This window comes from Somniosus microcephalus, chromosome 23, assembly GCF_052327205.1.
Source record: "Somniosus microcephalus isolate GS21.2 chromosome 23, FLI_Smic_1.0, whole genome shotgun sequence".
Classification (NCBI taxonomy): Eukaryota; Metazoa; Chordata; class Chondrichthyes; order Squaliformes; family Somniosidae; genus Somniosus; species Somniosus microcephalus.
Window position 1 is genome coordinate 1,778,026 of NC_141009.1, and position 16,147 is coordinate 1,794,172.

Consider the following 16,147-nt stretch of genomic DNA (forward strand, 5'->3'; position numbering starts at 1 on the left):
GTGAGAGTGACCCCTCCCCCGGCCTGTGTGTGAGGGTGACCCCTCCCCTGGCCTGTGTGTGAGAGTGACCCCTCCCCCGGCCTGTGTGTGAGAGTGACCCCTCCCCTGGCCTGTGTGTGAGAGTGACCCCTCCCCTGGCCTGTGTGTGAGGGTGACCCCTCCCCCGGCCTGTGTGTGAGAGTGACCCCTCCCCTGGCCTGTGTGTGAGAGTGACCCCTCCCCTGGCCTGTGTGTGAGAGTGACCCCTCCCCTGGCCTGTGTGTGAGAGTGACCCCTCCCCGGCTCTGTGTGTGAGGGTGACCCCTCCCCTGGCCTGTGTGTGAGAGTGACCCCTCCCCCGGTCTGTGTGTGAGGGTGACCCCTCCCCTGGCCTGTGTGTGTGAGTGACCCCTCCCCCGGTCCCCCCCCCCGGCCTGTGTGTGAGTGACCCCTCCCCCGCCCCCCCCGTGTGTGAGTGACCCCTCCCCCGCCCCCCCCTGTGTGTGAGTGACCCCTCCCGCCCGGGGGCCCCCCCCCCCCGGCCTGTGTGTGAGAGTGACCCCTCCCCCGGTCTGTGTGTGAGGGTGACCCCTCCCCTGGCCTGTGTGTGTGAGTGACCCCTCCCCCGGTCCCCCCCCCCGGCCTGTGTGTGAGTGACCCCTCCCCCGCCCCCCCCGTGTGTGAGTGACCCCTCCCCCGCCCCCCCCTGTGTGTGAGTGACCCCTCCCCCGGTCCCCCCCCCCCGGCCTGTGTGTGAGAGTGACCCCTCCCCCGGCCTGTGTGTGAGGGTGACCCCTCCCCTGGCCTCTGTGTGTGAGTGACCCCTCCCCCGGTCCCCCCCCCCGGCCTGTGTGTGAGTGACCCCTCCCCCGCCCCCCCCGTGTGTGAGTGACCCCTCCCCCGCCCCCCCCTGAGTGTGAGTGACCCCTCCCCCGGTCCCCCCCCCCCGGCCTGTGTGTGAGGGTGACCCATGCAGCTCGCTCCCTGCACTCAGTGCTTGGGCTGTCTGTGTAACTCGGTCCAGGATTCAGCGAGTGATGCTGTAACTGAGCTGGGAGGCCTCTGAACAGCCATTACAGAGACTGCGGAGCTGGGGGGGAAGAGATCCCGAGCTCCGGCATCCAATAGTGCGAGGGGGGCAGGGCAGAACCTGGGGCGGAGCTGGGGAGGGGGCAGGGCAGGGGACACAGAAATGGGAAATAAAAATAGAAAATGCTGGAAATACTCAGCAGGTCAGGCAGCGCCTATGGGGAGGAGAGAGAAACCGAGTTAACGTTTCAGCTCCAGCGTCCGCAGTATTCTGCATTTGTACACAGAAATGGGGCTCGGTTTCACACCATCAGGCTTTCCCCCGCTGTACAGTGTCGGGAAAGGGATACTTGGTGCTGTAGTCACACAAAACCATCTTTACCAAGGGGACTGGCTTGTGGTTTTCACAGAAAAGTGTAGGGAATAATGAACTGCGATCCCAAAACACCAGTGAAAATCCCAGAGTTGCAAGTAAAGAGAAAGAATTTGATTTATCCCGGGGGGGCGAGGCGGGGAGGGGACTCGCCCACTGGGAATGTGTGTCCCAGAATCGGGTCCCTTGCCTTTCTGACCATTCAATTCGATGCCCAGACTTGCTAGCCAGCACCCCGTCTCCCACCCCGTCTCCCGGTGAGTAAGGGTCTGCTGTGGGGAGACTCGGCTGTGGAGTGACCTCCCACCCCACCACCGTCTGTGTGTGTTGCTCTTGGTCAGGGACTCTGCTCTTTCTCATGATGAACCTTTATTAAACACTGGTTCGGCCCCAGCTGGAGTATTGTGTCCAATTCTGGGCACTGCACTTTAGGAAGGATGTCAAGGCCTTGGAGAGGGTGCAGAGGAGATTTACTGGAATGGTCCCAGGGATGAGGGACTTCAGTGATGTGGAGACTGGAGAAGCTGGGGTCGTTCTCCTTCGAGCAGAGAAGGTCAAGGGGAGATTTGATAGAGTGATAGAGGTGTTCAAAATTATGAGGGGTTTTGATCGAGTAAATAAGGAGAAACTGTTTCCAGTGTCAGGAGGGTCGGTAACCAGAGGACACAGATTGAAGATAATTGGCAAAAGAACCAGAGGGGAGATGAGGAGAATGTTTTTCCGCAGCGAGTTGTTGTGATCTGGAAAACACTGCCTGAACTTAGGAACAGGAGGAGGCCATTCAGCCCCTCGAGCCTGTTCCGCCATTCACTGAGATCATGGCTGATCTGCGACCTAACTCCATATACCCACCTTTGCCCGATATCTTTGGTTAACAGAAAGCTATCAATCTCAGATTTAAAATTAACAATTGATCGAGTATCAATTGCCGCTTGTGGAAGAGAGTTCCAAACTTCTACCACCCTTTGTTGTTCCGAAGTGTTTCCTAATTTCACTCCTGAAAGGTCTGGCTCTAATTTTTAGACTCTGCCCCTAGTCCTAGAATCCCCAACCAGCGAAAATAGTTTTTCACTATCTACCCTCTCAATTCCCCTTAATATCTTGAAAACTGCGATCAAACCGCCCCTTAACCTTCTAAATTTTAGGGATTACAACCATAATGTGTGTAATCTCTCCTAATAATTTAACCCTTGGAGTCCGGGTATCATTCTGGTAAACCTACGCTGCACTCCCTCCAAGGCCAATAGATCCTTCCTAAGGTGTGGTGTCCAGAACTGCTCCCAGTGCTCCAGGTGTGAAAGGGCGGTGGAAGCAGATTCAACAGTAACTTTCAAAAGGGAATTGGATAAATACTCAAAGGGAAAAATTTACAGGGCTCTGGGGAAAGAGCAGAAGAGTGGGACTAATTGGAGAGCTCGTTCACAGAATGGCCTCCTTCGTGCTGTAAGATTCTGTGATTCCACTCCCCTCTCCAGTGACAGGGTGTACAGTATAATTGGGATTTCCCTTTGTTACTCACTCTGTCGCCCTTTATTCCCATGTCGCCCTTGAAGCCTGGGAATCCGTCTTCACCCTGTAAAAGCGGAAGGAGAATGGAGGAATGAGATTAACAAGTGTAACTCACCCGACACACACTCACCCGACACACACTCACCCGACACACACTCACCCGACACACACACTCACCCGACACACACTCACCCGACACACACACTCACCCGACACACACTCACCCGACACACACACTCACCCGACAAACACACTCACCCGACACACACACTCACCCGACACACACTCACCCGACACACACACTCACCCGACACACACACTCACCCGACACACACTCACCCGACACACACTCACCCGACACGCACTCACCCGACACACACTCACCCGACACACACACTCACCCGACACACACTCACCCGACACACACACTCACCCGACACACACTCACCCGACACACACACTCACCCGACACACACACTCACCCGACACACACTCACCCGACACACACACTCACCCGACAAACACTCACCCGACACACACACTCACCCGACACACACTCACCCGACACACACACTCACCCGACAAACACTCACCCGACACACACACTCACCCGACACACACTCACCCGACACACACACTCACCCGACAAACACTCACCCGACACACACACTCACCCGACACACACTCACCCGACACACACACTCACCCGACACACACTCACCCGACACACACACTCACCCGACAAACACTCACCCGACACACACTCACCCGACGCACACACTCACCCGACACACACACTCACCCGACACACACTCACCCGACGCACACACTCACCCGACGCACACACTCACCCGACACACACACTCACCCGACACACACTCACCCGACACACACACTCACCCGACGCACACTCACCCGACGCACACTCACCCGACACACACTCACCCGACACACACACTCACCCGACACACACACTCACCCGACACACACTCACCCGACACACACACTCACCCGACACACACACTCACCCGACAAACACACTCACCCCCGACACACACTCACCCCGACACACACTCACCCGACGCACACACTCACCCGACAAACACACTCACCCGACACACACTCACCCGACGCACACACTCACCCGACGCACACACTCACCCGACGCACACACTCACCCGACACACACTCACCCGACGCACACTCACCCGACACACACACTCACCCGACGCACACTCACCCGACACACACTCACCCGACACACACTCACCCGACACACACTCACCCGACACACACTCACCCGACACACACACTCACCCGACAAACACACTCACCCGACACACACTCACCCGACACACACACTCACCCGACGCACACTCACCCGACACACACACTCACCCGACGCACACTCACCCGACATACACTCACCCGACACACACACTCACCCGACGCACACTCACCCGACATACACTCACCCGACACACACACTCACCCGACACACACACTCACCCGACACACACTCACCCGACACACACTCACCCGACACGCACACTCACCCGACACACACTCACCCGACACACACTCACCCGACACACTCACCTGACACACACTCACCCGACACACACACTCACCCGACACACACTCACCCAGCACACACTCACCCGGCACACACTCACCCGACACACACTCACCCGACACACACACTCACCCGACGCACGCTCCCACAGGATGGTGCGAGAGGCAGAAGCCAAGGCTCTTCCCATGGAAACATAACACACCTGTGCCTCTTACCCCACTCCCCACTCCTCCACCCACTACCCTTTACACTCATGAGCTGTCTGGTTCAATGTCCATTCAATGTCAGCGAGGGCTCAGTCGGATTCTCTCTGGCCTTTGAAGGTTGTGGGTTTACACCCCACTCCAGAGACTCGATCACAAAATCCAGGCTGACACTCCAGTGCAGTACTGAGGGAGCGCCGCACTGTCGGAGGGGCAGTACTGAGGGAGCGCCGCACTGTCGGAGGGGCAGTACTGAGGGAGCGCCGCACTGTTGGCGGGGCAGTACTGAGGGAGCACCGCACTGTCGGAGGGGCAGTACTGAGGGAGAGCCGCACTGTCGGAGGGGCAGTACTGAGGGAGCACTGCACTGTCGAAGGGGCACTACTGAGGGAGCGCCGCACTGTCGGAGGGGCACTACTGAGGGAGCGCCGCACTGTCAGAGGGGCAGTACTGAGGGAGCGCCGCACTGTCGGAGGGGCAGTACTGAGGGAGCGCCGCACTGTCGGAGGGGCAGTACTGAGGGAGCGCCGCACTGTCGGAGGGGCAGTACTGAGGGAGCGCCGCACTGTCGGAGGGGCAGTACTGAGGGAGAGCCGCACTGTCGGAGGGGCAGTACTGAGGGAGCGCTGCACTGTCGGAGGGGCACTACTGAGGGAGCACCGCACTGTCGGAGGGGCAGAACTGAGGGAGCGCCACACTGTCGGAGGGGCAGTACTGAGGGAGCACCGCACTGTCGGAGGGGCAGTACTGAGGGAGTGCCGCACTGTTGGAGGGGCACTACTGAGGGAGCGCCGCACTGTCGGAGGGGCACTACTGAGGGAGCGCCGCACTGTCGGAGGGGCAGTACTGAGGGAGTGCCGCACTGTCGGAGGGGCACTACTGAGGGAGCGCCACACTTTCAGAGGGGCAGTACTGAGGGAGTGCTGCATTGTCGGAGGTGCTGTCTTTCGGATGAGACATTAAACTGAGGCCCCGTCAGCCTCTCAGGTGGATGTAAAAGATCCTGTGGCACTATTTTGAAGAATAGCAGGGAGTCCTCCCCGGTGTCCTGGGCCAATATTTATCACACAAGCAATATCACTAAAACAGATGACTTGGTCATTATCACATTGCTGTTTGCAGAGGCCCGTGTTTTAATGTGGGAATGGAAGGGTCACTCCTGCCCCTCCTGGTGCCACATTCAAGTACACTGATTAGACGCCAGTGCTGCCACTTTGGAGCTCCCCGCTCCAGCCTACGCCCTCTCGTAACCTAGCACGGCTGAACATGCCGTTAAAACCGCATGAAGGACCCACCAGCGCCACTAAGGGGATCATCAACAATTACAGGTTAGCTGCTGCTTTATGTCTTCTGGCTGTTCTCCGGGTTTTGGGTGCTTTCTATAGATGATTAAAGTTTCAATAGTCCACAGGGCGTGGCGTGGCAGGTGCGGAAGGACTGCTTTGCCAACTTAAAGCCTTGTGCACAGACCAGTTACTCGCAGACATGGCTGGACTAGTCGGCCTTCCACTTGAGCAGAGGCCACGCAAAGCAGGACAAGCTGCTAGAAGAGGGAGGAGGGGGAGCAGGGCCCTCAGCAGCAAGTTTATAAAGGGCAGGTTTATCGAGGACGTGTTTATAAAGGAAGTGTTGATAAAATGTTCCTGTCGGAAGTTTGAGAGAAGACAGGACTGTGGTGCCTCTCATGGTCGAATACCTTGCGCCGATCACTGCCCAGGCTCACAGGCTCACAGGTGAAGATTGGGCACTCTTCAGGAGTCAGCCTTCAGCAGAGGAGGAGGGAAACTGGGATCCAGGAGCTTACAAATGCTTGGCAGGATGAGGTCGATGGGCTGAAAGGCCTCGCCCAACTGTACCTTTCTCAGTGATCGTCAGGTTAATCAACCAGTCGTTTCAGGAGGTTTTTTTGTACAACTTCTCTGGCCTAAAAACATTGACTAAAGCTGGAGCTCCCTCAGAGATCAAGTGAATCCCCCACACTGGAGAATCCGTTCCTTACCTTCCCGCCTTTGTGTCCCATAAAACCACGAACACCATCAGCACCCTGAAAAAAGAACAGATCATAGCTCAAGCCTTTAATTCAAGTTATCCCACAGTGGGCTGGGAACCAGTGTGACAACCCCCAGCCAGGACATGGCGGGGAGGGTGCGGAGAGGTGACACTTGGAGCAACTGCCCCCACACTCAGTGAATATTCCCCACCCGACTCTCACCTCAGGCATCCATCAGTGTCACTGTCGGAAACCCCACGGTAACCACCCGTCACAAACTGAGGCTAAATAATTACTGTAAACTCTCTCTCTCTCTCTCTCTCTCTGTCTCTCTCTCTCTGTCTCTCTCTCTCTCTGTCTCTCTCTCTCTCTCTCTCTCTGTCTCTCTGTCTCTCTCTCTCTCTCTCTGTCTCTCTCTCTCTCTCTCTCTCTCTCTCTCTCTCTCTCTCTCTCTGTCTCTCTCTCTCTTCTCTCTGTCTCTCTCTCTCTGTCTCTCTCTCTCTCTGTCTCTCTCTCTCTCTGTGTCTCTCTCTCTCTCTGTCTCTCTCTCTCTCTGTCTCTCTCTCTGTCTCTCTCTCTCTGTCTCTCTCTCTCTCTCTCTCTCTCTCTCTCTCTGTCTCTCTCTCTCTCTCCTGTCTCTCTCTCTGTCTCTCTCTCTCTCTCTCTCTCTCTCTCTCGCTGTCTCTCTGTCTCTCTCTCTCTCTCTCTCTCTGTCCTCTCTCTCAGTTTCTTTGCCCTGCAATAACTGACCAGCATCCGGGGATACCATCAGACAGCTTGGAGACTTCACTAAACATTTAGAAACAACAGCCAGACTTTTAAAACACTTGTGATCCAAGAATGGAAGAAAGACGCATTGTCCTGGAGTGTGCTGGACAAAGCCTGGAGTGTGCTGGACAAAGCCTGGAGTGTGCTGGACAAAGCCTGGAGTGTGCTGGACAAAGCCTGGTGTGTGCTGGACAAAGCCTGGTGTGTGCTGGACAAAGCCTGGTGTGTGCTGGACAAAGCCTGGAGTGTGTGGGGCTGTGCTGGTGTGTGCTGGACAAAGCCTGGAGTGTGCTGGACAAAGCCTGGAGTGTGCTGCACAAAGCCTGGTGTGTGCTGGACAAAGCCTGGTGTGTGCTGGACAAAGCCTGGAGTGTGTGGGGCTGTGCTGGTGTGTGCTGGACAAAGCCTGGAGTGTGCTGGACAAAGCCTGGAGTGTGCTGGACAAAGCCTGGAGTGTGTGGGGGTGTGCTGGTGTGTGCTGGACAAAGCCTGGTGTGTACTGGACAAAGCCTGGAGTGTGTGGGGCTGTGCTGGAGTGTGCTGGACAAAGCCTGGAGTGTGCTGGACAAAGCCTGGTGTGTACTGGACAAAGCCTGGAGTGTGTGGGGCTGTGCTGGTGTGTGCTGGACAAAGCCTGGAGTGTGCTGGACAAAGCCTGGAGTGTGCTGGACAAAGCCTGGAGTGTGCTGGACAAAGCCTGAAGTGTGTGGGGCTGTGCTGGTGCCAGCATTGCCCAGCTGCTGCCCTGTGTGACTCAGTCTCGGGCAGAATCCCTGCACCTGGCCACTGCATGAATCTCTCCGGACCCCCGAGGGGACGGAGCGGGAGAGAAGCTCACGTACATCACCGCAGGCTGCTGGAAACACCAACAGCTCTTTACTGCTCTTAAACTAAATTTGATTCAGAACTCCCATTTTCATTTTCAAACTGTAAAGTTGAGTTCATGCAGGAGCTGGTCAGTGGCTGAGTGTAAATTCACTGCCTGACCGTCCAGATCCCCAGTCCCGACTCTAGTCTACCCTGAGCTGCTGATCACAAGCGATGAGGCTTACCTTGACCCCACGAGGACCGGGATAGCCAATGGGACCCTGTGGCCCTGCTGGACCCTGAAGAGACAAAAGGCAAAAATCACCGGAGGCCGTGCTGAGATTTGAAAGATTGTTTCCCTAACAAGATCGGTCTAAGAGTAGATTCAATAAACAGAGGAATTGCAACTCGAAGCAGGAATCGAAGGTCCCTCAGCTTTTCCAGCCCGTGTTTACACTCCCTCCAGTTGACATCACGCTAGAGCGACGAGTCTTCGCCAGAGGTCCACTTACTCTCGCCATCCTAGGGTTGGAGATATTCCTGAGGTTTCCCTGCTGTGTCCCGATGTGAGAGAGGATGGCAGTGCCTCGAGCCTCAGGCAGACGGTGCGAGGGCGGGGGGGCGGGGAGAGTTTGGGGAGAAGGACGAGTGCGAGGGCGGGCGGGGGGGGGTGAAGAGCCGTCTGTAAGGCAACTGTATGGGCAAAATAGGAGCTCGGAGCTAGTGGGAGGACCCGGTACACGAGAGGGCCCGGGTACACGAGAGGGCCCGGGTACAGGAGAGGGCCCAGGTACACGGGAGGGCCCGGGTACACGAGAGGACCCGGGTACACGAGAGGGCCCAGGTACACGGGAGGGCCCAGGTACATGAGAGGGCCCGGGTACACGAGATGGGCCCGGGTACACGAGAGGACCCGGGTACACGAGAGGGCCCGGGTACACGAGAGGGCCCGGGTACACGAGAGGGGCCCGGGTACACGAGAGGGCCCGGGTACACGAGAGGACCCGGGTACACGAGAGGACCAGGGTACACGAGATGGGCCCGGGTATACGAGAGGGCCCGGGTACAGGAGAGGGCCCGGGTACACGAGAGGACCCGGGTACACGAGAGGACCAGGGTACACGAGATGGGCCCGGGTATACGAGAGGACCCGGGTACAGGAGAGGGCCCGGGTACACGGGAGGGCCCGGGTACACGAGAGGACCCGGGTACACGAGAGGACCAGGGTACACGGGAGGGCCCAGGTACATGAGAGGGCCCGGGTACACGAGATGGGCCCGGGTACACGAGAGGACCCGGGTACACGAGAGGGCCCGGGTACACGAGAGGGCCCGGGTACACGAGAGGGCCCGGGTACACGAGAGGGCCCGGGTACACGAGAGGACCCGGGTACACGAGAGGACCAGGGTACACGAGATGGGCCCGGGTATACGAGAGGGCCCGGGTACAGGAGAGGGCCCGGGTACACGAGAGGACCCGGGTACACGAGAGGACCAGGGTACACGAGATGGGCCCGGGTATACGAGAGGGCCCGGGTACAGGAGAGGGCCTGGGGTACAGGAGAGGACCCGGGTCCAGGAGAGGACCCGGGTATACGAGAGGGCCCGGGTACAGGAGAGGGCCCGGGTACAGGAGAGGGCCCGGGTACACGAGATGGGCCCGGGTACCCGAGAGGACCCGGGTACACGAGAGGACCAGGGTACACGAGAGGACCCGGGTACAGGAGAGGGCCTGGGGTACAGGAGAGGACCCGGGTACACGAGAGGGCCCGGGTACACGAGAGGACCCGGGTATACGAGAGGGCCCGGGTACACGAGAGGACCCGGGTACACGAGAGGACCCGGGTACACGAGAGGACCCGGGTACACGAGAGGACCAGGGTACACGAGAGGACCCGGGTACAGGAGAGGGCCTGGGGTACAGGAGAGGACCCGGGTACACGAGAGGACCCGGGTATACGAGAGGGCCCGGGTACAGGAGAGGGCCCGGGTACAGGAGAGGGCCCGGGTACACGAGATGGGCCCGGGTACCCGAGAGGGTGCGGGTACCCGAGAGGACCCGGGTACACGAGAGGGCCCGGGTACACGAGAGGGCCCGGGTACACGAGAGGACCCGGGTACACGAGAGGACCAGGGTACACGAGAGGACCCGGGTACAGGAGAGGGCCTGGGGTACACGAGAGGACCCGGGTACACAAGAGGACCCGGGTATACAAGAGGGCCCGGGTACACGAGAGGGCCCGGGTACACGAGAGGGCCCGGGTACACGAGAGGACCCGGTACACGAGAGGACCTGGGTACACGAGAGAACCCGGGTACACGAGAGGACCCGGGTACACGAGAGGGCCTGGGTACACGAGGGGGCCTGGGGTACAGGAGAGGACCCGGGTACAGGAGAGGACCCGGGTACAGGAGAGGGCCTGGGTACAGGAGAGGGCCCGAGAGGGCCCGGGTACACGAGAGGGCCCGAGTACACGAGAGGACCCGGGTACACGAGAGGACCCGGGTACACGAGAGGGCCCGGGTACATGAGAGGGCCAGGGTACAGGAGAGGGCCCGGGTACATGAGAGGACCCGGGCACACGAGAGGGCCCGGGTACACGAGAGGGCCCGGGTACAGGAGAGGGCCCAGGTACACGAGAGGGCCCGGGTACACGAGAGGGCCCAGGTACAGGAGAGGGCCCAGGTACACGAGAGGGCCCGGGTACACGAGAGGGCCCAGGTACAGGAGAGGGCCCAGGTACACGAGAGGGCCCGGGTACAGGAGAGGACCCGGGTACAGGAGAGGGCCCGGGTACAGGAGAGGGGCCCGGGTACACGAGAGGGCCCGGGTACATGAGAGGACCCGGGCACACGAGAGGGCCCGGGTACACGAGAGGGCCCGGGTACAGGAGAGGACCCGGGTACAGGAGAGGGCCCGGGTACACGAGAGGGCCCGGGTACACGAGAGGGCCCGGGGTACAGGAGAGGACCCGGGTACAGGAGAGGGCCCGGGTACACGAGAGGGCCCGGGTACAGGAGAGGGCCCGGGTACAGGAGAGGACCCGGGTACATGAGAGGGCCCGGGTACACGAGAGGGCCCGGGTACAGGAGAGGGGCCCGGGTACACGAGAGGGCCCGGGTACACGAGGGGGCCCGGGTACAGGAGAGGGCCCGGGTACAGGAGAGGGCCCGGGTACACGAGAGGGCCCGGGTACACGAGAGGGCCCGGGTACAGGAGAGGGCCCGGGTACACGAGAGGGCCCGGGTACATGAGAGGACCCGGGCACACGAGAGGGCCCGGGTACACGAGAGGGCCCGGGTACAGGAGAGGACCCGGGTACAGGAGAGGGCCTGGGTACACGAGAGGGCCTGGGTACAGGAGAGGGCCCGGGTACAGGAGAGGACCCGGGTACATGAGAGGGCCCGGGTACACGAGAGGGCCCGGGTATAGGAGAGGACCCGGGTACATGAGAGGGCCCGGGTACACGAGAGGGCCCGGGTACAGGAGAGGGCCCGGGTACACGAGAGGGCCCGGGTACATGAGAGGGCCCGGGTACAGGAGAGGGCCCGGGTACAGGAGAGGGCCCGGGTACACGAGAGGGCGCGGGTACACGAGAGGGCCCGGGTACAGGAGAGGGCCCGGGTACACAAGAGGGCCTGGGTACACGAGAGGGCCCGGGTACACGAGAGGGCCCGGGTACACGAGAGGGCCCGGGTACAGGAGAGGACTCGGGTACAGTAGAGGGCCCGGGTACAGGAGAGGGCCCGGGTACAGGAGAGGGCCCGGGTACACGAGAGGGCGCGGGTACACGAGAGGGCCTGGGTACAGGAGAGGGCCCGGGTACACAAGAGGGCCTGGGTACACGAGAGGGCCCGGGTACACGAGAGGGCCCGGGTACACGAGAGGGCCCGGGTACAGGAGAGGACTCGGGTACAGGAGAGGGCCCGGGTACACGAGAGGGCCCGGGTACAGGAGAGGGCCCGGGTACACGAGAGGGCCCGGGTACAGGAGAGGGCCCGGGTACAGGAGAGGGCCCCAGGGTACAGGAGAGGGCCCGGGTACAGGAGAGGGCCCGGGTACAGGAGAGGGCCCCAGGGTACAGGGCTGGATCAAGCTAGGTGCCTCGCTGCACTTCGATAGAGAACAGCACTCGATTAAATTGAGAGAAAGCTTGAATCAGACAAGCAGAACCTACCGGGCTTCCCTTTTCTCCGGACAGGCCTTCCTTGCCAGGATGACCCTGTGGACACAAAGATGAAATCCTGACACATCAGATCTGCAATACACTGTGAGCCTTCCCACGCCCCTTCAATAGGGCGATCGAATCATCCATCTTACTTTCTCCACGGGCCTAGTCAGCAAACTCCTTTGCTGTGATGTCCTAATCGTGAAAGCTCTGATTGCAAGAGGCTCGGGGAACAGGAGGAGGCCACTCTGCCCCTCGAGCCTGTTCCGCCATCCAATTAGATCATGGCTGATCTGTCCCTCAGCCCCATTTAACCACCTTTGCTCCATATCACTCGACACCCTTACCCAACAAAAATCCATCCATCTCAGTCTTGAAACTTTCAATGGGGGAGATGAGGCAAATGTTTTTCCGCAGCGAGTTGTTGTGATCTGGAATGCGCTGCCTGAAGCAGATTCAATAATAACTTTCAAAAGGGAAATGGATAAATATTTGAAAAGGAAAAATTGCAGGGCTGTGGGGAAAGGGCAGGGGAGTGGGACTAATTGGAGAGCTCTTTCAAAGAGCCGGCACAGGCACGATGGGCCGAATGGCCTCCTTCTGTGCTGTATCAGTCTAGGATTCTAGAAACCCAACTGTGGGCAGTTTGAGAATTTTAATTTGTTTGGAAATAGAAAGTTGTGATCAGTAAAAGTGACCATGAAACTGTCGGATTGTCGAGTTCACTAATGTCCTTTAGGGAAGAAAACCTGCCGTCCTGACCCGGTCCGGGCCTATAGGTGACTCCAGTCCCACACCAACCTGGTTGACTCTAAACCACCCTCTGAAGTGGCCTGAAGTTACTCAATGTATCAAACCAGGGCAACTCGGGTTGGACAATAAATGCCGGCCTTGCCAGCGACGCCCATATCCCGAGAACTCTCCCCTGCCGGTGTAACTCTCCATTCGGGGTCTGGTGATGACTCACCGGCGGACCATCTGCTCCTGGTACTCCCGGTAGCCCCGGTTTGCCGGTGGGACCCTGTGGGTTGAAAAAGACAAGATTTGAGATGAGCAGAAGCAAGATCTGATGACAGAGATGATCGACTCCAGCCGTGAGGAACCTATTTCATATCGAGCAGAGTCCGGAGGCCTCCTGACCCAACACTTACTTTAGTTCCTGGGGGTCCGATCGGTCCTTGTGGTCCTGGGAGACCCTGTGCAAGACAAGAAACATCGACAGATTAAGAATGAAGCCAGAGAGATTAATTTTATTGCAGAAATTCTGCAGTTAACAACAGCAGCAAATGGAGAGTATGTTTTATAATGTTAATTACACAGAATATACAGCACAGAAACAGGCCATTCGGCCCAACCAGTCCATGCCGGTGTTTCTGCTCCACTTGAGCCTCCTCCCGTCTTTCCTCATCTAAATCTATCAGCGTAACCCTCGATTCCTTTCTCCCTCGTGTGTTTATCCAGCCTCCCCTTAAATGTATCTCTGCTGTTCGCCTCAACCACTCCCTGTGGTAGCGAGTTCCACATTCTCACCACTCTCTGGGGAAAGGAGTTTCTCCTGAATTCCCTATTGGATTTCTTGGTGACTATCTTATATTGATGGCCTCTAGTTATGCTCGTCCCCACAAGTGGAAACATTGGCCTAGAAATTCAGTTGCTTGCGCCACCAGTTTGCGCCCAAAGAGGCCACTCAGAGGCTTTAGCGCCACTGGCCACAAGCACCGCGATATTTAGCAGGGCGCTAATGGCGGCGTTAGCCTGTAGCGCTGCGCCGCCACCGATGACGTCATAGGTGTGCGCAACGCCCCGCTACCGCCCCGAACGCCATATTAGGTCGCGGCCGCCTCTTCCGTGCCGGCCGCAAATAGCGACCGGTACACAGGGGCCTACCTGTGGCGGTAGTGGCGCGAGTTAAGGTGGAGGTGCGGCCGGCCGCTTTTTCGGTGGCCGCCTGCCCGCACCTCCATCCCCGGCCTCCTACACCGCCTCCACCGCGGCATTGCCGGCTGTTTCCCGAGAGCCCGGCACTTCTCCTTGGTGCCGGGTTCATTTGCCGGCACTCGCGAGCGGGGATCGCGCTGTTGCAGGCACCTCCCCCTTAACAGTGGGAGGAAGGCCTGCAGTACCGCAGCGTGCCGTGCCGCAGCGGGTGGCGCTGCGGCTCTTTGCGCGCCGATATTCAGTTTCAGCGCCCCAAGCGGGGCGCGGGAAGCCTTGTATAGCGGCCGGCTTCCATTTGGGGCGCAGAAACTGAATATCCCGATGGCGCAAGTGGCTCCGCGCGCAGCGGTAATTCCGGCGCCCAGGCGAGCTTGGCGCCCCAAACTGAATTTTTAGCCCATTCTCTCTCTATCCACTCGATCAAAAACTTTCATAATTTTAAAGACCTCGATTAGGTCACCCCTCAGCCTTCTCTTTTCAAGAAAAAAGAGACCCAGCCTGTTCATCCTTTCCTGATAGGTATAACCTCGCATTTCTGGTATCATCCTTGTAAATCTTCTCTGCACCCTCTCCAGTGCCTCTATATCCTTTTTATAATATGGCGACCAGAACTGTACACAGTACTCCAAGTGTGGTCTAACCAAGGTTCGATACAGGTTTAACATAACTTCCCTACTTTTCAATTCTAGCCCTCTAGAAATAAACCCTAGTGCTTGGTTTGCTTTTTTACAGCCTTGCTAACCTGTGTCGCAACTTTTAGTGATTTGTGTATTTGTACTCCGAGATCCCTTTGTTCCTCTACCCCACCTAGACTCACACCCTCCAAGTGATAAGTGACCTCCCTATTCTTCCTACCAAAATGTAATACATCACATTTATCTGTGTTGAACTTCATTTGCCAATTATATGCCCATTCTGCAAGTTTATTAATGTCCTCCTGTAATTTGTCGCAGTCCTCCTCAGTGTTGACTTTCCCCCCAATTTGGTATCATCCGCAAATTTAGAAATTGTGTTTTTGATTCCAAAGTCTAAATCATTAATATAAATTGTGAACAGCAGTGGTCCCAGCACTGATCCTTGTGGAACACCACTACCCACCTTCTGCCACTCTGAATAGCCACCCTTTATCCCTACTCTCTGCTTTCTGTCCTGAAGCCAGCCAGCAATCCATTCTGCTACTTGTCCCCTGACTCAACATTCTCTGACTTTGTTCATCAGTCTATTATGTGGTACCTTATCAAAGGCCTTTTGAAAATCTAGATAAATTACATCTACTGCATTACCCTTGTCTACTCTCTCTGTTACCTCTTCAAAAAATTCAATGAGGTTGGTCAAGCAAGACTTTCCCTTTTGAAATCCATGCTGACTATTCATTATTATATTTTTGGTTTCTAGATGGTTTTTCTATTTTCTCCTTTAGTAAGGATTCCATTATTTTTCCTACCACCGATGTTAAGCTGACTGGTCTATAATTCCCTGGACATGTTCTATTCCCCTTTCTTAAATACAGATATTACATTAGCTATCCGCCAGTCCTCTGGCACTACACCTTTCTCTAATGAATTATTAAATATGTGTACCTGTCAGGGTCCCAGCTATACGTTCCTTTGCTGGCCGCCAGAGGGCGGTTTAGGAGGCCTCAGTACACTGCTGCCATGTCTCTGTACCTCTCTCCTCACCTGTGTCTCATTAGAGTAATCAGGCCTGTTATTTAAGCTGACTATTTCCAGCCCCAGTCACTCAGTCTTGAGTTCTCATGCCTGCAAGTCACAGGTTAGTTTCTAGTCCTTGCCCTACGTTTTGTATA

At 57.5% G+C, this 16,147-nt stretch overlaps 1 protein-coding gene across 1 annotated transcript in view; it reads right to left on the bottom strand.

The window, feature by feature from the left end:
* The window catches only part of LOC147101530 (collagen alpha-1(V) chain-like), a 484,676-nt gene that overhangs the window by 133,848 nt on the left and 334,681 nt on the right, over nt 1-16,147 (bottom strand). Inside the window, exons 24-29 of the mRNA XM_085965124.1 lie at nt 13,554-13,598; nt 13,370-13,423; nt 12,412-12,456; nt 8,480-8,533; nt 6,669-6,713; nt 2,790-2,954 (exon numbers count right to left, since the gene is read on the bottom strand). Of these exons, the coding sequence (XP_085821250.1) occupies nt 2,790-2,954; nt 6,669-6,713; nt 8,480-8,533; nt 12,412-12,456; nt 13,370-13,423; nt 13,554-13,598 (408 nt within the window). The remainder of the gene's footprint in view (nt 1-2,789; nt 2,955-6,668; nt 6,714-8,479; nt 8,534-12,411; nt 12,457-13,369; nt 13,424-13,553; nt 13,599-16,147) is intronic.